Raw genomic sequence first — 24,220 nt, forward strand, 5'->3', positions numbered from 1 at the left:
AAATCTAATTTTGGTTTAACATTTACATTAGTTTTCATTAAATCGAATGTAAACGTTTCAAAGCTACAGGTGAAAAGTTCCCCTGTAGTTACATACTCACCCTAACGCGCTCAGGAGAGCACTCTGACACGATCCTCTTCTTGCCAAACCCCTGACCGTGCTAAAAGGAGGTTTAGCAGTTCAGCTCCCAGGACCTGCACTAAAGTTAGCCTGTTAGCATGACCAGGGACCTGGCAAGAAGAGGATCGGGCTAGTGTGCTCTCCATAGCACGTTAGGGTAAGTATTTAAACTCAATGTAAAGGAAACAAATAAATACTGACAAATTTCAACTGGATTTGTTTTCATTTTCTTTCAATTTCGTTGGCGCATTCATTCGGATGTTAATTTTCGCTTTTAAAAATGAACATCTGATTTTCAGTACCAATGTACATTCATCCAAAAACATAGGCACGTGTCTAGTAGAGGCATCCCAAAATACTTATGGCTGTAATTACAGCTAAAGAAGGCTTTACAAAGTATTGACAAACGTCTGTTGTTGTTATTATTATTTTTAGATAGCTTTTGTTCCTTCAAAGTATTAGGTATGTTGTGAAAATCGAATGGTACAAATCCCAATACTATGTGCATTTTAGTTCCCGGTTATAAAACTACAAAATGTGGAAAAGTACAAGTGAGTCCAGGGACCATGGTAATGTTTATGATTGCACACTCTACTAGATTTGTTTTCACTCATACATTTAGCACTACCTTTACATAGCTGGTCTATTGAAATGATGGCTCACATCCAGTGCTTTTATTAAAAAAAACAGATCATATTTTTATTATTTTACAAATAATAATATATTTAATTATATAATTTGTAAATATATAGTTACAAATATATGTACAGTATATGTTCCATTTAGTTTATATGTAAACAATCATTGGTGCATATCATCATTTATTTTTTGAATTATTGGAAAAGGTGGGTTCATTTGTGGCTTGCCCTCACTTATTAGTCCTTTATATTTTTGAAAAATGTATGATAACAGACCCCTGAATGCTGCTTGCTGTCACAAAGTTCCATCAGATATGACAGTCCGGTCCTTCAAATATGCTGAGTATGCTTTTTGTGTATTAAAAAGTGATTGTCTCTTCAGCTCATTCAATGGATCTCAGCTAATTTCTGTATCATTCTCTGAGAACCTGTTAATAATCAAAGTTGTATATTATTAGGCTTCATTAATAAACATTTTTGCTAATATCAGATGCCGAAACACTTTATTTAAAAGATAAAATGATGATTAAAAAGGAAAATGCAACTCATGCAAAGGGGCCAATTTATTACCGGCCGTATTGTGCCTAATCGTGTGTTTCCGAGCGAGTCTTCAGGCTTGCCAGAAACAGGAGTTAAGAAGCAGCGGTCTTAAGACCACTGCTACTTAAAGGGACACTGTACCCAAAAAAATTATTTTGTGATTCAGATTTAGCATGGCATTTTAAGCAACTTTCTAATTGACTCCTATTATCAAATGTTCTTCATTCTCTTGGTATCTTTATTTGAAATGCAAGAATGTAAGTTTAGATGCCGGCCCATTTTTGGTGAACAACCTGGGTTGTCCTTGCTGATTGGTGGATAAATTCATCCACCAATAAAAAAGTGCTGTCCAGAGTACTGAAACAAAAAAAAAACTTAGATGCCTTCTTTTTCAAATAATGATAGCAAGAGAACGAAGAAATATTGATAATAGGAGTAAATTAGAAAGTTGCTTAAAATTGCATGCTCTATCTGAATTACAAAAGAAAAAATTTGGGTTCAGTGTCCCTTTAACTAGTCCGCCGCCTCTTAGACTGCAGACAGCAATCAACCCGAATCTGCAGGGGGCGGCATTGCACAAGCAGTTCACCAGAACTGCTTGTGGAATGTCAAAAGGACAGTCAAGTCCAAAAAAACCTTTCATGATTTAAATAGGGCATGCAATTTTAAACAACTTTCCAATTTACTTTTATTACCAATTGTGCTTTGTTCTCTTGGTATTCTTAGTTAAAAGCTAATTCTAGGAGGTTCATATGCTAATTTCTTAGACCTTGAAGACAGCCTCTAAACTGAATGCATTTTGACCACTAGAAGACATAGCTCATGTGTTTCATATATATAACATTGAGCTCATGCACGTAACATTATCCTGGAGTGAGCACTGATTGGCAAAAATGCAAGTCTCTCAAAAGAACTGAAATAAGGGGGCAGTTTGCGGAGGCTTAGATACAAGGTAGTCACAGAGGTAAAAAGTATATTATTATAACTGTGCTGGTTATGCAAAACTGGGGAATGGGTAATAAAGGGATTATCATTCTTTTTAAACAACAGCAATTCTGGTGTTCACTGTCTCTTAATATAATTTAGGCTTTATATTAAAGGGACAGACTAGTCAAGAATTGTTATTGTTTAAAAAAGATAGATAATCCCTTTATTACCCATCTTCCAGTTTTGCATAACCCACACAGTTACAGTATATTAATATACTTTTTACGTCTATGATTACCTTGTATCTAAGCCTCTGCAAACTGCCCCCTTCAGTTTATTTGACAGACTTGCATTTTAGCCAATCATCTCTAAATCATAAATAACTCCACGGGAGTGAGCAAAATGTTATCTATATAGCACATATAAACTAGCAGTGTCTAGCTGTAAAACAACTTTAAAAATGCACTGAGATAAGACGCGGTCTTCAAAGGCTTATCAGTCTACCTAGGTTTAGCTTTCAACAAAGAATACCAAGTGAACAAAACAAATTTGATTATAAAAGTAAATTGGAAAGTCATTTAAAATTGCATGCCCTATCTGAATCATGAAAGTTTCATTTTGACTAGACTGTCCCTTTAAGTGTAAGCTTTTACAGATTATTTTTGTGAGAAACATTTTATACATCTGAAGGAAGGGATTATAAAACAGCAGAGTTGTACTATATCATAAACCGAGTGCTTTGTTGTTTTGGAAATATATATATATTTATTGGTCATGTTGTTGAGAATGAGTGGTGGTTTCGACAACAGCTATTTCTAATTCTAATATTAAAGGGACATAATACTCATATGCTAAATCACTTGAAACTAGGGTTGCCACCTCAGCCATGTTTTCCTGGACACTTATGAGTTACACATGCTGCAGGGTGTGCAGGGCGTAACATGTATTGTGTTTCTGGACAGCACTATTTATATTCCTCCATGCACACCCTGCAGCATGTGTAACTTATAAGTGTTCTGTATTTTAAGGGACAGGTGGCAACCCTACTTGAAACTGATGCAGTATAACAGTAAAAAGCTAACAGGAAAATATCACCTGAGCATCTCTATGTAAAAAAGTAAGATATTTTACCTCACAATCTCCTCAGCTCAGCAGAGTAAGTTCTGTGTAAAAAGTTATACTCAGCTGCAGCCCAGCTGCAGGTAAAAAAATAAAATAAATGAAGAAATGAACAGCAGCCAATCAGCATCAGCAGTGCTGAGGTCATGAACTATTTTACTGTGATCTCATGAGATTTGACTTAACTCTCATGAGATTTCATTGTAAACTTCCTTACACTGAATAAGGAAATAAGATGAGTGTGCACGAATGCTCGCTCCTTTTGCTGTCCCGGGACAGACATACTGATTTGTTGCTTAGAAGTCCTTTAGAATGGGATGTGGCTACTGAGAAACTTTTGAGGTAAAATATCTTTCTTTTTTACATAGAGATGTTCAGGTGATATTTTCTAGTCAGCTTTTTACAGCTATGCTGCATCACTGTCAAGTGTTTAAACATTTGGGTATTATGGCCCTTTAACTTAAAGTAGCAATTTCCAATATGATCACACTACCAAGCTAGGTATGTTCTTAAACAAAGAATACCATGAGTACAAAGTAAATGTTATCATAGAAGTACAATGGAAACGTCTTCAAAATTCTATGTTCTACCTAAAACATGAAATAAATATTTTGGGTTTTATGTCCCTTAAATACATTTAAATTATATTATAACCAGTATAGACAGTAAAATTATGTTACCTGCATTTTAGTGGTCAGATTTCACTTTAGTTGCTCTTATTGCTTTCAGTGAAAGTTCATATGTCAGAAACATAGCAGCACTCATTGGAAATCCTCTTACTGCATTTACTGTTACCCCCCTGAAAAAGACCTGAACAATATATTATAACAATGAGTGAAGTAATTACATTTTTCCTGCAAGCAAAGAAAAAAAATGCATTAGAATAACAAGATAATATTTTAACATATATGAACAAATATCATTGGGCTTGATTATATTCATGACTCATTACTACAATTCCATTCACACATTAATTTGCATGAAAAAAATGTATTGTTAAGGTGCTTCAAAAATTGTTTACCAAAAATCATATTTTATCAAAAATTTAAAATTTGTATGTAAATTACACAGAAATATATTATATTAAAGGACCAGTAAACACAGTAGATTTGCATAATCAACAAATGCAAGATAACAAGAGAATACAATAGCATTTACTCTGAATTTCAAAGAAGTAGTAGATTTTTTTCTAACAAATTACAAATTTATTTATATTTCCACTCCCCCTGTACCATGTGATAGCAATCACCTAATCACAAATGCATATATGTATAGTCTGTGAATTCTTGCACATGCTCAGTAGGAGCTGGTGACTCAAAAAGTATAAATATAAAAGAATGTGCACATTTTTTTTAATGGAGGTAAATTGGAAAGTTGTTTAAAATTACATGCTGTATCTGAATCATTAAAATTTAATTTTACCTGAGTGTCCCTTTAAATATGCACAGCGTAAATCATAATTTAAGTACACTGGATGTGCAGAAAACACATAGAAATTCATACTTCTAAGCGCAAAATACAAAGTGTATTTTTATTTGTAAATAGGCTGAACATGATGGACGTGTAAAAAAATGTTAAACAATTCCAAGCATAATTATGTAAACATTTCCGCATTTTTCTCACAGTTTTTCTTGCAAATTAAAAGGTGGTAAGGTTGTGACAAAATAGGCAAAATTCTTAATACCCTAAGAGAAAACACATGCATAAGAAAATAGAGGTTATTATAAGCAGAAAGCAGGGTAAAGTCTTTATTTTTTCATGCAGGGTTTCATTTTTAAAGGGCTCCCCCCACTCACTGTTAGCTTCGCTGTACCCAGCAAAGTTTCCCTTTTTAATACAGATCCATTGCTTTACATAGGAGACATCTCGACATTCTCAGGGACTGCCCCTTTTTAAAGATAATATCACCAGGGCTGAGGGCAGCCCCTGTGTGGGCCGGTATGAAAAACCATGTCTATTCTGGTGAAGTGTAGATAATAGGGACCCTATGTTTGATGTTTATAACATAGAGGAGCTCATCTGTATTGTCTGTTTAGTGACTGAAAACTATTTCTTGCAGTTCTAGATTATTTCTTGAAGTTCTTTAGAAAACTATATTTTGCTGATGCCCTCTGGTTTATTGACCTTTTTTTTTTGACTGGTAATAAACATGAACATGAAGATTGCAATAATTCAGAACTGTGTCCACACTCTGTTGATGAGTAAATTACACGTGCAAGCATTTAGTTTTGCCACAATTTATCAAGTTCTTTAAAAAGAATGTGCTTGTTGGGTGTTCTGTCACCTTCAAAAAACAATATTGTTATCGATTTATAAAAAAAAAAAAATAATAATAATATTTTAACCTCAACCATCACAAAAAAAAATCATCATCAGTTTATTGATTTCAAACTTATCATGTTTGCTAGAAGAATGAGAAAGTCTGTGGGAACATCAGGGCATGGAATCATAAAATATTAATCTGGGTGTGGACAGTTTTATCAGAGCACGTCTTGCAACTCATATAAGTAAATCATTTTTAGTGACATTTATTTTCTTACATTTATAATTGCAGCCAATAATCTAGCTTTGCCTCACAATAATTACGTTGAGCATCCTATGCGCATATCAAGACTTCCCTGTTCTTTCTTTGTAACCCATTGTTCAAAATATTGTTTTCATCACTTACTCTTATAAACCAAAGAGGTAGATTTATACTTTTTATTTTACTACTACTACTTGCGATGCATCCCAATATAAAATCCAGGTTACTCTACTGTTATGCTCAGCTAACTCCCACAGAATGCCTAGATTTACATCATGTATTTGCTATAACTGACTAATAAAGACAAAAACCTCCCCTTTATAACTATAGGAGCTATGTCGATACATTTCTATACAATGTTTAAATTATATGCTTTTTCATGTATAATGCATATTATTTTAATCATTGTATAGTAATTAAACTTTTTTTTTTTGCTTGTTCTTTTTTTATTTAAAACAATTATGGGGCACTAAATATCGCTTTCTTGAAAAGTGATATTTGCACTCCACTGAGTAATCACAGCGCACGCTAATGTGCATTGGTATTACAAGTTGAAGCTCTCGTCACATTGCTGAGAAGTATTGTGCTCACAAGAGCGCGCTTCCATAGGCTCCAAAGGGAGCCTCATTCTGTAGCCGTCATACATGGCACAGAATCAAAGTGCAGTGAAGGGGGTAAGTTGTGCAGCGATGGCAGCTAATTGTAAACATATATGTTTTTGCTTATATACATATATATTTAAGTGTTAATATGTGTATATACATAAATATTTACTGGGAACACACATTCCCATAGAATGCAATGTAAACAGCACTTTTCAGTGCTGTTTTATTTTCTAACACCCCACTCCCGCCAAATTTAGCCCCAAAATACTGCCCAGTGCAGCTATTTTACTAAAAAAAAGAAATGCTACAATTTTAATTTTTTTATGAATTACACTACACTGTATTTTGGGGGCATTTCAGGCACATTTATAAATATAACCAGAGATCTGATCTCTGGTTAATTTTATAAGCCCTAATTGCTACCGCAAGTTTGCAGTAGCAATAACCAGCCACTTGTAATGGTTGTTTATTTATCGTGTGTCCGCAAACGGGCAAATTTGCCTATTTGCAGGCGCGTGATAAATTAGTGCTCCATTTGTAATCTAGCCCAATATATTTATTCAGCTTCTTGGATACAACAATATCCATCACAAATGGCAAACTATACTCATCTGTATACATGAAACCAACAGATAGATGCAGCTACCTCCACAGCTACAGCTCCAACTCCAATTACATTAAAAATCCATAATCTACAGTAAGGCTACCAGATGCCACAGAATTTGCTCAGATACCAAGGACTGTGACAAACACCTCATCACACTGTCCCAACCATTCAAAGAAAAAGGTTACAAAACAAGGGTTATAAGTAAAAAAAATTAACTCTGCCCTCAATACGTGAACACACTACAATACAGGGAGAAGAAAAACATATCACGTATCCCAATAGTAGTCAAATACAACCCTGCTCTAGAAGGGATAGGACAAATCATAACATACTTACAGCCACTACTCATAGAGGATACCACACTCAAAAAAATCTTTCCACAATGCCCAATTCTGGCATTCAGACAACCACCTAACCTAAAACAGAAACTGGTCCACAGGAAGCTTGATAAAGAGTACACTCAGAATGGAACCAAGCACTGCAATCAAGCTCTCTGTAAACAATGCAAAAAGAAAAGTCCTGGATCCAAAGTAAAACATCAAAGTTTAATTCAAAAAAGTTAAAACGAAGAAACGCACAAATGTGAATCAAACAACAGATAACAGGGTAGCAGACAGGTCCTATGCGTTTCGACTAAAGAGCCGTAATCATAGACACTAAGCAGTTTCCACACTTTAAAAAGGGAATACTAAAACATATTTGATTGATGGGTAACACACCCTACAACCTTAACTCTTTACACACCACACAATTAAATTATACAATGCATATGGAAAGATAAGTATTTTGCTAAGACAAGCAAAATTATACTAGTCACAAAATAACAATACACATCAAGTATAGATACATTTATATTTACATCAAATGTAAAATATTTATTTTACTATTATTATGTTGTTATGTACCTTGATAGATAATATTGAGTTCAAGTAGTGACCTAAAGTGAGAAAAAGAGGGGGTGAAGAAAGAGAGCATTTCTAATCTTAACTATGGACTGAATGACCACCATATCCACCCTCAACCTTAAAATTGTCAGTGGGACCAGAAAATATAATACTCTATATATTTATGTTATATTTGTTAATATCACATTCAACAAATAAATTAACAGTCATAGAGACATTTGTATAGACTCGCATCACAAGCAAGAAGCATAATTCACTTTATCTCCAATGGTTGGTCATATCAAATTCGGAGTTAAGACCCTTAGGGATCTGTGTACACAACTTAAATATCCAATATACTTCCTGTTTGGATAGGAGTCCATTTCTATCACCACCACGAATTGGAGTTCTAATAGTTTCTATTGCTCTCCACCTAAAAGTATTCAGATTTTTATGATGTATGTCCACAAAGTGTGTTGATAAAGCTGAACAATACTTATCGTTCTTGATATAACCTAAATGTTCAAGAATACAAGATCTAACATTTCTAGTGATCATACTAACATATTGAAAAGTATGTTCAGTGCTCTCAATTACATAAATGACTTATTTTGTGGAGAAATTTATAAAACCTCTTGTTTGGAAATGTTGTCCAGTAAAACTTGAATAGAAATCCCTACTCATGGATATATATTCATAGGCTTTACACCTGAAACTGCCACATCTGAATGTGCCATTTGTCTGTAGCCAAGACCCATCAGTCTGTGGGGAAGGCAATTGACTAGGATATAGAATATTAACCAATGTTGCATTCTTTGAGTAAACACAACTTAAAACCTTTATCAGCAATATCCTTTTAAGTACTATCTCCGTATAGCAGAGGAAAATATTTTTTTATTTTTTATTTTATTTTTATTGAGGTCATACAGCTTTGAACATGAACAAGCTTACAGGACAATAACAGACATAGGCATATGTCTCGACAATGATATGAGTATTAAACAAAGCTCATAATTCACAACTGACACACAGAGGAGAATAAGATTTTCACAGATAAACTCATGTGGTTAGAAATATATAAACATGTCCTGTGTATTGGAATTCTAACCTCTTTTATAACTATGACATTATTTCCCAGACCAATAGGTTGTAAGTTGTAACTCATGGACAAGTAGAGAGAAATATGGGGAATGTAGAAAACATAAGAATAGCATAGTCTAGATCTGTTATGTCATAGAAAGTGGTGAAGGATGGGGGATATTCTAAGCCGCTATGTTGCAACAGGTAAATAAAGAATAATAGGGAAAATTACTAGGGAATCTGCGTTCCTTTGTTTACTTAGTAAACTAACCCCCGGGGGGGGGGGGGCAGAGCCAGAGCTTCAATACCTCTGAACTTATGACTATCGGGCAAACAATATGCCTGGGGCAGTGTTTATAGTATGGAGTTAAGGAAGTTCTAGGGTGCAGAAAAGTAAAGTAACAGCATAGGGCTTATTATGTCTCAGGAGGAGTTCATGGCACAAAGAAGGTATAGTATCCCTAAAAATACCTGAGAACTATGTTTTAATTCATAACTCCACAACAAACCACTATGAGCAAGGGATGTGATCTGTATCTCCCCTCAGGGATTGTTGTCCCCACTGGACACAGACGGAGAAGGGGTATTGGATATGACCCACTCCGAAAGACAGAGTGGGAAAGGGTGAGGGGAAATACAACATTGCATTCAAAATATCTGAATATATTTATATATGTATGGTCAGGCTGATAGGAACCAAATTTCAAACAATCTGAGACCTAACACGTCACATGTTTAACATAATCTATTAACTAGCTATGTGTGGTATAGATACTAAAAACAAAGCGAAATGCTTCACTCTAATTGTGGCCACTCACAAGTCGAATATTGCCACCAGTTATATTAATATGGGAGAAGGGAAATGCTTAGGTTCTTAGTTGCTAAAGTGGATTATAGTATTAGATGGAGTGTAAGTATCTTCAGTGTAACAAAGATTATGACTGTGACTAGTTGCAGATATGGGATCTACGGGATTGTGTTAATAGTGTGCAGAAGAGAGAAAATCTAGTTTACCATAATTCTGTTATGTGGGTATGGGCCCTATACCCCCAAACAGAAAAATGAGAATACAGCACTTGGCTTGTTATAATGTGAGGGTGCAACAATGAGTAGTGTATTCGCCTCAGCCTGCTATATACAGCTAGCACCCCCAAATTGCAATACATATAGATTTTACAGGGTGAGTAGTGGGAAATCAACAATAGATAGAATATGGAGATGTGCTATTATATGAATTATATTGAAATAAAAAAAAAAAAAAAAAAACTATTAAGAGCATGATACGAAACATATATCTATCACAAATAGACTCTAGGTAATACATAAAATATCTATTACAAACCAAATATTAGTGTAGGCAGAAGTTATGTAGGTTATTTCACCCTAAATTTATATCTAGTCCTCTGAACTATAAACACTAACTGTGCTGTGTTGCAGGTTCTGAAGTAAGCATAAAATAACAGTAATAAACATAACACTGAAACAGTGGATATCCAAGATATTAACCAAAGTGTCTCTTTTATGAATTCTAGTCTTATATAGTGCTATCCTGATCTTTAATAAGCGGCCGTTTGTCCACATAGAAAATACAGCTAGTAGCTTTCAGGATCAGAACATTAATCAGGTGGACCAGTTTTGTAGGGTAGAAGTTAACTTGTTTAGATTATTATAGCGGGGTAATGTTCCAGACTAAGTATGATAAACAGTATATTATATGTGAATTGCTGGTTGAGGGTACTTAAGAAATGCTGATCACGTACTTCTCTGAGACCTAAATGTATAGACATATCACAGCTGATAGATAGTAGGGAAATAGAGATCTTATGTTACCATTATTTTCAACAGCATGCTCATATAGGGTAGTTCACCGCAAAAAGAAAATATTTAAGTGTTCTCAGGCGTAATCTGCTGAAATGCATCTAGAAAAAACAATAGCAACTACCAAACGGAACATTGCAGTTCAATCTGGCCAAACTTCATATAATGTAAAAGTGCCACACAGTCCATGCATACAGTTATTGAGGGCTAGTAGAGGTTTTCTTGGGGCCTTATCCGATGCCAAGTCTTTGTCGCCGCTCCACAGCAATTAGTGATCGCTGGGTACACTCAACACAGCAGCGCCTCCCAGTATCATACCCATGCCGCTGTATCTTATCCTGCGAGTGGATTAAAGTTTCCATATTTCGGCTCAGTTCTAAGCCCGTTCTGCTCAAGTTGCAGCACACTTCTTCTTGACCACCCTGCTTGGCCTCCATTACTGCGGCATCAGTCTTTGTAGGGCTTGCTCCGTGGCCACGTGGCTGATTTAATATACTCTCCTGAGGTTTGGCCGCAGCTCCCAAAAAGCCAAAATATAAAGAAGGGTCACAGTTCTCCAGACTGTACAAATCCAGGGTTGAGCCGTAATCCCAGGACACAGGAATCCGCTGAGAATCCGGTGTGCGCACTTCTCTCTCTATGTTTGCCGCCTCTGGCACAATAGTAACCTCCGGGCCGACATTCTGTGCGGTATTAGCGAGTATGTGTAGTAGCGATTCCTCAAAGTCTACAAAGAGGGCAAATAGCCTTGTAGAAAGATCCTCCATTATAGTGCACATCCTAGCTTCTCCCATTACTATGGGTGTGGGGAAAACAGCAGCCTAGGCTCCGAAGGTAGCTAGATAGTTTCAACTATGGCGTAGGATAACAGCCTCCTCAGGGCCACGCTGGATAGCATAGGTCAGGAACGAAATCACAACAGAAGCTCTTAAATGATTTAAATATACTCCTGGGTAATGTTGTTATATATAGTCCCAAAATAAAGTAGATATATCACAGAAATATATAGTTTAATTACTTATAAACTCAAGATAATGGAAGAGCTCCTGTAATGCACTTCCTGCCGATCCAGCGGTCAGCTCCGCCCCCAGAGGAAAATATTTTTTAATTGTTTTACAAATAGAATGATATTCTGAAGAAAATTGTGTAATAAAAAGTGGTAAATATCAAAAAAGTAGTCAATATCTTTCTATTTAGTGAGGAAAGTATCTTCCCTACTAGTAGATGTAACATTCTTTTTGCTACTATTTACTAATCTAGGTGAATAGCCTCTATTAATAAGACATTTTTTTCATATTGGTACGTTCATCTGAATAATCCTGTTCTCTAGAACAAATTCTTCTAGCTCTAGTAAACTGGTATCCTCGTAAAAACATGCCTAGGATGAGCATTTTTAGCATGCAAAATGGTGATGCCAGAAATTGGTTTACGATAGAGTTTAGTATGAACACATTGCTCAACTCGATCTCCTACTAAGGTGATAACTAGAGAATTTATGTTAGTTGGTTGCCATTCATAAGTGAATTTGACTCCAATATCACTGTTGTTCAAATAATCTACAAATAGCTCCGCTTGATCTCTGTCCAGTGTCCACACAAAAATAAGATAATTTATAAATCTTTTATAGAACTGAATGTCTAAGGAAGGGATTACAAACTGCATAGATGAAAGAGCATTCAAACCAGCCCATAAAGATATTTGTATATTCAGGGGTGAACTTAGCCCCCATGGCAGTGCCCTGTTGTTGGATATAATAAACACCTTTAAAACAGAAATAGTTATGCTCCAAGAGAAAACGTGTAACTCTTAGAATGAAGAGCATAGATTCTGTATCCATATTCCCATTCAATTCCATAAAAAACCTCAATGCTTCCAAGCCCTAATTGTGTGGTATGCTCGAGTAGAGGGATGTTACGTCAACAGCTATGCCTCTCAGACCACTCTATGTCCATTACAAGAGAAAGGACATGTGTGGTATATTTGATAAGCTAGGTAAACTCAGAACAATTGACTGCAAAATAGCATTCAACCATTCTCACAATGGCTCTAAAAGAGATCATATACCGGCACCAATCGGTCAACCATTTACTTGTCTGTACCTTTATGGACTTTAGGAAGATGATGGAATATAGGGGTTATAGGATTATCAACATATAAAAATGTAGCAGTATCCTCATCTATAATACCCAAATATATTTTATCATCTTTAATTTGTCTAAGTTCATGCTGATACCTTCTTACTAGATTTCTATTAATTGTCAAGTACTGTAGGTAGTGGTATCACACAACTGGAGTAATGCTTCATCAATATATTGGAGCTTATCCAGAACCACTATACTTCCACCTTTGTCTGATTGTCTAATGACAATATACTGATTATCACAAAGATAAATTAAAACTTCCTTTTCTAGTACAGACAAATTGGATTGTACATTGGCTCTGGATTGGTCCAACATGGTTAATTCTTCATCTACTATTTTTTGAAAAAGTTCCAAGGTATTTCCCCTGTTAGGAATTGGATAAAATGATGAAGGTAACTTCAATTTAGGAAAATTGTTGTTACTACTCATATCCATGTGAGTCACAACAAATTCTGCCCCAGATCCTCTAACGTTAGTACATCTCTTATGTCTTGAGAAGACAAAACATCATTAGTACTGACTGAAGAATTTAAATTGTGAACCTGTGAGGGTATGGGGGGGGGGGTTGTGATCCAAAATATGTTCTCAATGTAAGTTTCCTAATAAAGTTATTAAGGTCCAAAAATATTTGAAACAAGTTATATAGCTGTGTTTGGCAAAACTCCAAGCCGTAAGTCAATAAACTAATTTTTAGAATCTGATAAATTATATGTGGACAAATTGATTACATTACATTGTGTACTTATCGTTGTGGTGTCTTGTTGTCCCTTAGGGCATATCTGTGTTGTCCCTTTGGTATAGTACCTATGTCTTTTCCTCCTTCCCCTGAGTGTCTTTGCGTCAAATGGAAATCCTGGGTGGTAGTATGTTTGTCCCCTGTATTCGTTTTGGGGTTTGCCAGAGATGTAGCTAAGTGTACCTTTCTCTGTAAACTATGTCAACACATTTGAGAAAGCAGCACAGCATATCACAATAATAAATCCTGCAACATTAAAGGGGCATATTCATGTATATCTGCAAATGTGGTATACATAATACATTGCATTGCATGTGAAGTGGAATGTTATATTGGAAAAACAAACCGAAAACTTCACCTTCAGATGACCTTACCCAGGCACTCAATCAAAAATCACTGTGAAATAAAATATTGTACCTCTGTTGTTCACCATTTCATCCAACCTGACCACTCCATCCAAAACCTCATAATCAAAATTCTCATAAGCAACTTCAAAAACACCATGGAAAGAAAAACATTTGAAATGAAAATGATGTCACTTCAACTCGCTAAATTCTGGACTAAATGTGGACTCTGGGTTCTTAACACATTATTAACATTTTTTTGTAATGTACTTTCATATTGTCAATTACATTGTATATTCCACATGCCTTATACATAGATAAACAGGTAAGCCTATGTCCACACTTTAGGCATTATTATTATTCTATTTGTTTTTCTTTCCTTTCTTTTTTTTGACTATTTTATACTCCCCTTGTATACATAATTTCCCACCTTTATACATATTGATTCCATGATGATATATAACTTCATTTTGGTATATGCTCTGTGTAAAACTATATCATTCCCCTGTCTGTTCTCCTACACTGGATACTGTCTGCCTCTGTCACCTAAGCCCCCCTCATGATTTTTATGACACACCCTCCTCTCTCTGCACTCAGACCTCTGTAACACTTTCTGTCTTTTTAGCCATTCTGTGTTTTAAGATATAATCTGTAAATTCCATTGAATTGGTCAGTATTGCTTCAGACTTGAGAAAGGAAGCAATCTTCCAAAGCCTGTCTACGTATAAAGTATAGTTAGTCCAATAAAAAAGTATCGTTGCACAATGCAATACTCTTGTTATTTTTGTATCTAAATCACTGGACTAACATGGCTTCTTCAATCAACGTGACATTTAAATAGAAAATCCTTATTCTAAAATCCAAGTAACCCCCCCCCCCCCAAAAAAAAAGGCATTTTGTAGGGCATTTCTCTAAAGAGAATTTTTTTTTTAGGATATGTTTCTCCCTTTTTTTCTTTATTTATTTTAGTTTAGGATTTTATTTAATCACAAAAGAGCTTTATCTGATTTAGGACAGTGCCATACCAAATGTCCTTTTTAGGACAACTTTTTTTTTTTTACATGTTTTTTTTTTTCATCTGGGAAAAAGAGCTTGGTCACTTTAGGACAATGCCCTACCAAATGCTCTTATCAGGCCAACCTTTTTTATGATAGGGATTTTTTTGTTAAGGTCTTTTAGAATAGTTTTTTTTTTTTACTCAAAATAATTAAATCATTTTAGGGCAATGCCATACAAAATTCCCTTATCAGGGCAATTGTTAGTTTAGTTTTTTTTTTAAGATAGATTTTTTTGAGGGGAATGGATGGAGGGTTACTTTGATTTTAGGATAGGGATTTTTTATTTTAAATGTAAAATAGCTGTAATCATTTTAGAGCAATGCCCTACAAAATTCCCTTCTAAGGGCAATTGTTAGAGTAGGTTTTAGTGTTAGTATAGGGTTTTTTTTTATTTTGGGGTGGGCTATTTTTAAGGGGACTTAAGTTATAGGATAGGCATAACTGTTTTTTTTTTTTAATTTTTGGAAGGGTTTTTTGTAATGTGTTTTATTTTTTTATTTTACTGTTTGTTATTTTGTGTAACTTAGGGGGTGTTAGGTTAGGAGTCTTTGGGGGGTTAACTGTTAAGTAGTTATGTACTGTAGTGGTGGCTTGCATTGGGGGGTTGCAGTGGTTTAGGGGTTAACAGGTTAGGGGGGTTTCTTGTGTTGGGGGTTCTGGTGGGCTAGGGGTTAAAAAATTTGGAGGGTTTCTTGCGGTGGGGGATTGTGGCAGTTTAGGGTTTAAGTAGTGTAGGGTTTATGGTAGTGTGCTATTGGTGGTTTAGGGGTTAATAGGTGAGGATGTTTTTTGCAATAGGCTATTGGTGGTTTATGGGTTAATACGTATGGAAGTTCATTTTGGTGGGCTATAGGCAGTTTAGGAGTTAATAGGTAAGGACGTTTATTGAGGTGGGCTATTGGCAGTTTAGGGGTTAAGTAATGTGGGGTTAGTTTGCCTTGGTGGGTTATGTCAGTTTAGGGGTACATAGGTATATTTATTATGATCGTTGCTATATATTACAAAGGGATCCATTAAATCGCCAATGTCGGTGGCTATGCTGGTTGGAAAATATCACCAGCCTTGCAACCCATTGTGATGTATATTAAAATGCCTCTCTGAGATGCCACCTGTTACCAATGATATCGGCAGATTGGAATATTTCACTGACTTGCTCGACATTGCGGCACATCCCTTTTGTCATCAGGGCCTTTAAGTTGCTGTAAAATTATATATATAATCAATGAATGATCAATCTGGTTTCAGCACTAGGAAAGCATTTTAGTAAAAAGAGATTTAAAAATCCATTTTCAAGCAGAAACAAATCTACATGTAAATACATATTTACAAACAGTCACCTAGATTACGAGTTTTGTGCTAAACAGGGTGCGAAAATAATGCAAAAAAATACGTTATTGCACCTTCCATAGTGCTGCCATTACGAGTTACTGAAAAGCCTCCTTGTGCTGTGCGTTATGGTGTGTTACGCTCCATACTGCCAAAAGCCAAGGACTGATTTGACATGCTCGTGCACGCTTTCCCGCATAGACATCAATGAGGAGAAGGTGTTATAAAAAACTAACGCCACTGATCGCGGAATCGGAATTTGTAATTAAGGCAATACAACAATTAGCAGCATAAATGTACAAGTATTAATTATATATTTAGTGTATGCAAATAGATACTTAAAATCTCAAAATTTATTGTGCTTAATTAAGATATTGTTAAATATACTGATAACATCAGGAGCAAATATTTTCATTAAATCTACAAAATTGGTTGCAATACTAGAAAGGTTTATAAAAATAATACTCACTTTCAGACCTTCATTGTGGTAACTTTGAGAGATACAATCTGCCACACCTTTATATTTATTGGAATGCACACCATCTGCCTGAATCCGACTTTTAACTACATCCATTGGGGTAGCAGTTCCCCAGGAAATGGCCCCTTGGAAAAAAAAAAAATCTGAAAAATCAGAAATACTTTCAACTAGTTGATGTAAAATAACATTTTTTTTTTCATTCTGATAACAGTTATATTAAAATAATTGAATATATTAAAACATAGGGAAGTAACTAGCACTAGTATTGGTAGGCTTGGAGTCTACAGTTGTGATGCAAGTCGGATGGTAATTTGCTGGAGAGAGACAAAAACAAGTGCATTTTGGTTACTAGTTCCTGTAGTGTATCCTAGCACAGCACTATGGTAGCGGGATATATCTGCAGTAGTTGAAACTTTGTGTTGTTGTATCTCCCTAGTTGTTTAAATACTGTACAACTGGTGTCAGTTGGTTTGTCTCAAGTATATGTGTCTACACAATCCCTTATTATATACTGTACAAGTGATACTGGGTTACAAGCACCCTTATGTTTGCCAGATTTGTAATGTTTGTCAGTAAAGGGTTATAATAGGATCTACTGTATCTCAATTTGCATATCATTTTATACATCATTGAATACATATGGAGTGTTATTCTGTTGTGCAGTTTGTTTTGCATAATTGTTATTATTAAATAATTACTTACACTCAGAAGAGCGATGTAAAATCACTCAAATCCTATGAACAATAAAGAATTAATACAATAACATATGCCCAGATTATGAGTTTTGTGTTATGAGCAGCTCGGAAATAATATGCAAGTTATTTCCACCGCTCACCTTTAATTGCGCTGCTATTAGAGGTTTGCAAAAACCCGGCGTTAGCATGCAATATGGTTGCGTTGAGCACCATACCGCACACAAATACCAGTGCTGCTTTGAGCTGGTTTTACGTGCTCGTGCACGATTTCCCCATAGACATCAATGGGGAGAGCCGGCTAAAAAAAAGCCTAACACCTGCAATAAAGGAGCGTAAAGCTCTGTAATGCAGCCCAATTGATTCCTATGGGGAAAGAAAAGTTATGTTTATACCTTTCACCCTAACATAAACCCCGAGTCTAAACACCCCTAATCTGCTGCCCCAGACATCACCGACGCCTACATTACACTTATTAACCCCTATTATGCCGCCCCCGACATCACCGCCACCTACCTACACTTATTAACCCCTAATCTGCGGCCCCTAATGTCATTGCTAACTACATTACACTTATTAACCCCTAATCTGTTGCCCTCAATGTCGCCGCCACTATACTAAAGTTATTAACCCCTAAACCTAACCCTAAGTCTAACCCTAACGTAACCCTAATTCTAACACCCACTAACTTTAACATAATTTAAATAAATCTAAATAAAAATGACAATTAATACCTAAATAATTCCTATTTAAAACTAAATACTTACCTGTAAAATAAACCCTAAGCTAGCTACAATATAACTAATAGTTATATTGCAGGTATCTTAGGTTTTATTTTTATTTCACAACTAAGTTTGTATTTATTTTAACTAGGTAGACTAGTTAGTAAATAGTTACTAACTACCTAGTTAAAAATAAATACAAATTTACCTGTAAAATAAAACCTAACCTGTCTTACACTAACACCTAACATTACACTACAATGAAATCAATTACATTAATTAAATACAATTAACTAAATTACAAAAAAATAAACACTAAATTACACAAAATAAAAAAGAATTGATCAAATATTTAAACTAATTACACCTAATCTAATAGCCCTATCAAAATAAAAAAGCCCTCTCCCAAAATAAAAAAACCTCTAGCCTATTAGATTAGGTGTAAATAGTTTAAATATTTTATAATTTCTTTTTTTATTTTGTGTAATTTAGTGTTTATCTTTTTTGTAATTTAGTTAATTGTATTTAATTAATGTAATTGATTTAATTGTAGCGTAATGTTAGGTGTTAGTGTAAGACAGGTAAGTTTTTATTTTACAGGTACATTTGTATTTATGTTAACTAGGTAGCTAGTAAATAGTTAATAACTATTTATTAACTAGACTACCTAGTTAAAATAAATACAAACTTGCCTGTGAAATAAAAATAAAACCTAAGCTAGCTACAATGTAACTATTAGTTATATTGTAGCTAGCTTAGGGTATATTTTACACATAAATATTTAGTTTTAAATGGGAATTATTTAGTTAATGATAGTATTTTTTATTTATTGATTTATTGATGATTTATTCATGATTGATTTTTTTAAATTATATTAAAGTTAGGGGTGTAAGGGTTAGACTTAGGGTTAGGTTTAGGGGTTAATAACTTTAGTATAGTGGTGGCGGTGATGTTGGGGACAGCAGATTAGGGGCTAATAATATTTAACTAGTGTTTGCGATGCGGGAGTGCAGGGGTTTAGGGTTAATATGTTTATTATAGTGGCGGCGATGTCTGGAGCGGCAGATTAGGGGTTAATAATTTTATTTTAGTGTTTGCGATGCGGGAGGGCCTTGGTTTAGGGGTTAATAGGTAGTTTATGGGTGTTAGTGTACTTTGTAACACTTTAGTTATGAGTTTTATGCTACAGATTTGTAACGTAAAACTCATAACTACTGACTTTAGATGGAGGTACGAATCTTGACGGTAAAGGCTGTACCGCTCACTTTTTGGCCTCCCAGGCAAAACTTGTAATACCGGCACTATGGAAGTCCCATTGAAAAAGGACTTTTTGAAAGGCGCGGTAGTTACGTTGAGTTACGGCCCAAAAAGTGTGCGGTACACCTATAGCTGCAAGACTTGCAATAGCAACGGTAGTGAAAAAGCAGTGTTATGAGTCTTTTTCATTCATAACGCAAAACTCGTAATCTAGCCAAAAGCTATTAGCCCAGTGTGCTTTTCTATGGCCTGTAGATATAAGAAAGGTTCAACTACCATAGATATAATGAAATGTCTGTCCATATTAATACTGAGTTTTTTATTGCCAGTAATGTTAACATTTTTTAACAATCATCATTAAATATTCTATAAACTCTTGCAAACGTTTTACCATTTTTATAATATTAAATATGAAAGCAGCATTTTAGTGGAGCACATACCTGCAATACCACCTGCTATCCAAACATTTGCTGGACTTGGTGTAGTATGGCCATCTGTTGTTAACCATTTACATATAACTGTGTATGGAATAAAGTAGAGACAATAACCTGGGATATCTCTTAAAAGCATTGCACCAGCACCACGGTATACTCCTAAGAAACCTTCATGTCTAAGAACCCAATAAACACAATGTATTGGACCTTTGTAGTTTTTTTGACAATTAATCATTGATGATCTTTGATTTGTGGTCAAGTTTCCTGTGGATTAAAAAAAGTTTTAGATTAATATTAGTAATCAAATATCTTTAACCATGTATTTAACACAGGAATGATGAAAGAGATAGATACAAACAGCTGCTACGGTTTCTTCATTTTTTTTTTTTTTAGTGTTTAAACAACTTTATTGAAAAAATAAAAACAAGTATCTCATCTTACATGTATCTCTCCATATCTAAATCACAAATTTACATGTCCGTCTTGCAGAAACACATAGATGTGACCTATTTAACAGATAACATTTAAATTGAGCATATTTTCATCATCATCACATCTAAATGTACAACAACTTATTAACTCTAATGAACAAAAATAAAAATAAAACTTCAAGTTGTGGATTTCCGTAAAACTCTCTTTGTTAGGGCTCAGCTCTCTGTTCCCCTTCCTAGATTCCACAAACAATATCCATGGTTCCAATAGCTGAATGACTAAATACTTTTTTTCAAGGATATCTGCTGAATAACTGCTCATGTGGTAATAATAATTAATTGTATTCCTAATAATATTGAAGTTGGGGATTTGTCCTTTCCAAAATTTAGCAATACAAACCCGTGTTGCTGTACATAACAGCGCTATTAGTTTATTAGCCATTGGAGAAAGGGTTTTTATGGGGTGATGTAAGAGTGCGACTGCCGGTGTCAGAGTTATGCCTGCTTCAAAAATTCATATTTATTAAGTCTGACGTCTGCTTCAAAACCTCTTGAGTGTGTGTGTGCACTCCCACCACATATGAAAGTATGTACCCCTTGATCCACACCCTCTATAGCATTCTTGAGATGAGTGACCTGTGCCTGCATGAAACCAAGTTGGATTTAAATAACATCGAAATGCAACTTTAATAAAGTTTTCTTGTAAATTAGCACAGAATGAAAACAAGACCCCTTTACTTAAATCCCTTGCCCATCTCTCTCCTACCCAGGAATTTCCCAGGTCTGCTTCCCATTTACTCATAAAAGCATGTTTGGTAATTGATGTGGGACAATTATTATCACGATTATTATGTCACAATATAGATTATTATGTATATATATTCTAATAATTTTATGGTGTGGTCGGAGATGTGAGTATGAATAGCTTTGCATTTGCTTTCGTTTAATTTATATCCCGAAATGTAGGAGAATTTCTGAAAAGTGTTATAAAGTACTGGGAGAGATAATAAGGGTTTTGTGATAGAGAGTATGACATTGTCTGCAAAAAGCGCAATTTTAAATTCTTTATTACCGATCTTAATTCCAGCAATATCTTTATTTTCCCTAATAGAAGCAGAGATTGGCTCAAAGCAGAGGGTGAAAAGCAAAGGTGACAATGGGCATTTTTTATATTAGTTTGATTAGATTTATAACTTGCTATTTTAATAAAGGCCTTGGGGTCTGAATAAATTGTAGCAATGGCTTTACAAATACTTCCTTGTATGCCCATATACTCCAGTTTGTTTAAATAGTCCCAAATGACCCTATCAAATGCCTTCTCTGTGGATAGAAACAGAGAAGGCATTCTAGATGAAGAGGAGTAATCAATAAGGTTAATCAATGTACGAACATTATCTGTTTTTTTCTTTTCTAAATAAACCCTACCTGATCCGGGTGAATTAATTTTGGCATATATTTTTTAAGTCTAGTGGCCAGTATCTTTGTAAAAAGTTTTATATCAATATTAATGAGGGAGATGGGGCGATAGTTTCCACAATGCTGTCTAGACTTATTAGGTTTTGGGATGACAGAAATATGCGCTAATAAGAGTTCACTGGGAATCGTATCACCTTTTAGAAGTCAATTAAAAGTCTGCATTAGTGTGGGTATTAAAATGTTAGCACAAGACTTATAAAAGGGGCCGGAAAAACCACCTGGGCCTGGCGCTTTTTTATTGGCTAATTTAACCTCTTCTGAAGTAATTGGGGAGTTTAAATCCTGTCACTCCTCCTTTGTTAGTTTTGATAAATGACAGTTTGCGAAAAAGTCGTTAATCTCTCTATAATGAGAAGATGGATTTTGTTGTCTTAGGGAGGTCATAGAGTTTTTGGTAGTATGTGGCATATACATTAGCTATATCTTGAGGATCATTCAGTGCTTTTCAATTTGGTGGTTGAATCTGTGGAATGGAAGTAAATCTGGTGATCTCCTTTAATTTATTTGCCAACATCCTGTCTGGCTTATTGGCGAAAATGAAATAGTTGGCATCTATATTCTTAATTGATCTAGCAGCTTTTGCTTTTAAGAGCTCTTGTTATTAAGCTTTCTTTTTTGCCAGTTTGGGTGGAGGAGTAGTGTTAGGCTTATCTTTTCATTTTTGGGATATTTCTTTTATTTCTGATTTTAAAGTGTTTATTTTATGTGTCTTAAGTCTAGATTGTTTATTAGATTCTTTAATTAACACACCTCTTACGTAGGCTTTCAATGCTCCCCAGATATATAAGTGATTGGATGCTGTGCCCTCATTTTCTGAAATAAATTGTCTAATTTCTTGGAGAAGATTGCTAACAAATATTTATCGCTAAATAGAAGAGGGTTAAGGATCCATGATCTCTGCCTTGCCAGATCAATAACTCCAGACAATGTGAGCTCAACTGCATCATGGTCTGACCATGAGATGGGGTGAATAAAAGTCTGTGAGACTAATATTAACATAATTTGGCTTATAAGTCAGTAATCTATCCTAGAAAAGGGGCAATGAACTCGGGAATAATGGGTATAATCTCTAGCTGTCCTATTAGTGGCTCTCCAAAGATCAATTAGATTAAAATCAAGAAGGAAATCTTTCAGTATAGTATGGGAATCTTTCTTAGGAATGGTCTAAGGAGCAGTATTAATGACAGTGTTAAAGTCACCCCCTAGAATGACTCAAAACTTTTTCCAGTTAGTTAGCAGTCTACCAATTTTTGTTAAACATGAGGTTTGATTATCATTAGGGTCATATATGTTTGCAATAATAAGAGGAGTTTTGTTTATACTTCCCCTCAGTATTAGAAACCTCCAGTCCTTATCAATAATTTTCTTCTCCACCTGAAAATTAACTGAGGAGTGAATTAAAATAGATACCCCACACTTCTTCATATGAGGGAAATGGTATTGGACAGGATACACCTTAACCCAGTACTTAGGGGTGGAAGAGGTGGAGAAAATGTGTCTCCTGTAACAGCACAACATGGGCTCCTAATGCTTTGTATTCATTTCATGCTTTTTTTCCATTTTATGTTCAAGTTCAAACCCTGAACATTATGTGAGTTAAATTGAATATTTTTTAGGGAATTAAGGATAAAGATGTGTTCTAGAATATTTCCTCTTGTATGGTTGCATGTAATGTGATACATTTGATCTGAAAAAAAGGAGAGTTAGATAACAACAAGTAAACATAAAAAATAAAAATAAAAAACTTTTAGGAGCAACTAGTTCCAAGAATAACAATACAATAGACAAAATGATCATTCAATATAGTGTCAGGTTCTACTATTAAATATAAACCCCTATTGCTACAATTCCTCTTGAGATGCACATATTGCCCCTTTGCAAGCACATTAGGTACAAAGTCAGGGTGGCACGATTTGGCATGTAGTAGAGTGTTGCCAGCTATAGGCTTTCTGTATACATCCGTCATAACTCTGCCATCCCCTCCTGCCCTTAATGTCACATCAAGGTAGTTTATTGATTCCTTATGTTAATCAAAAGTGAACTTGAGATTTAGATCATTCATATTGAGCCCACTTACAAATGAGCTGGCCATTAGATGATCCCCTTTGAAAATAAAAATGAAATCATCAATGCATTTCTTATAAAAGGAAATGCAGTCTCTAAAGGTGTTACTTTCTCCAAATATGTGGGACAGCTCCCACCAACACAAAAATAGGTTTGCGCAGGAGGGGGCGAATTTTGACCCCATAGCTATCCCACATAT

The 24,220-nt window shown here is 35.0% G+C and overlaps 1 protein-coding gene across 2 annotated transcripts in view; it reads right to left on the bottom strand.

The window, feature by feature from the left end:
* Positions 1-792: 792 nt before the first annotated feature.
* SLC25A48 (solute carrier family 25 member 48) overlaps positions 793-24,220 on the bottom strand; it is a 128,967-nt gene continuing 105,539 nt past the window's right edge. For both annotated transcript variants that reach the window (XM_053717201.1, XM_053717200.1), the window contains 4 exons: positions 20,057-20,314; positions 16,937-17,070; positions 4,025-4,154; positions 793-1,186 (listed from right to left, as the gene is read on the bottom strand). In XM_053717201.1, coding sequence (XP_053573176.1) covers positions 4,032-4,154; positions 16,937-17,070; positions 20,057-20,314 — 515 coding nt within the window. In that variant the 3' untranslated portion in view covers positions 793-1,186; positions 4,025-4,031. The remainder of the gene's footprint in view (positions 1,187-4,024; positions 4,155-16,936; positions 17,071-20,056; positions 20,315-24,220) is intronic.

The sequence above is a fragment of the Bombina bombina genome, chromosome 6 (assembly GCF_027579735.1).
Source record: "Bombina bombina isolate aBomBom1 chromosome 6, aBomBom1.pri, whole genome shotgun sequence".
NCBI lineage: Eukaryota > Metazoa > Chordata > Amphibia > Anura > Bombinatoridae > Bombina > Bombina bombina.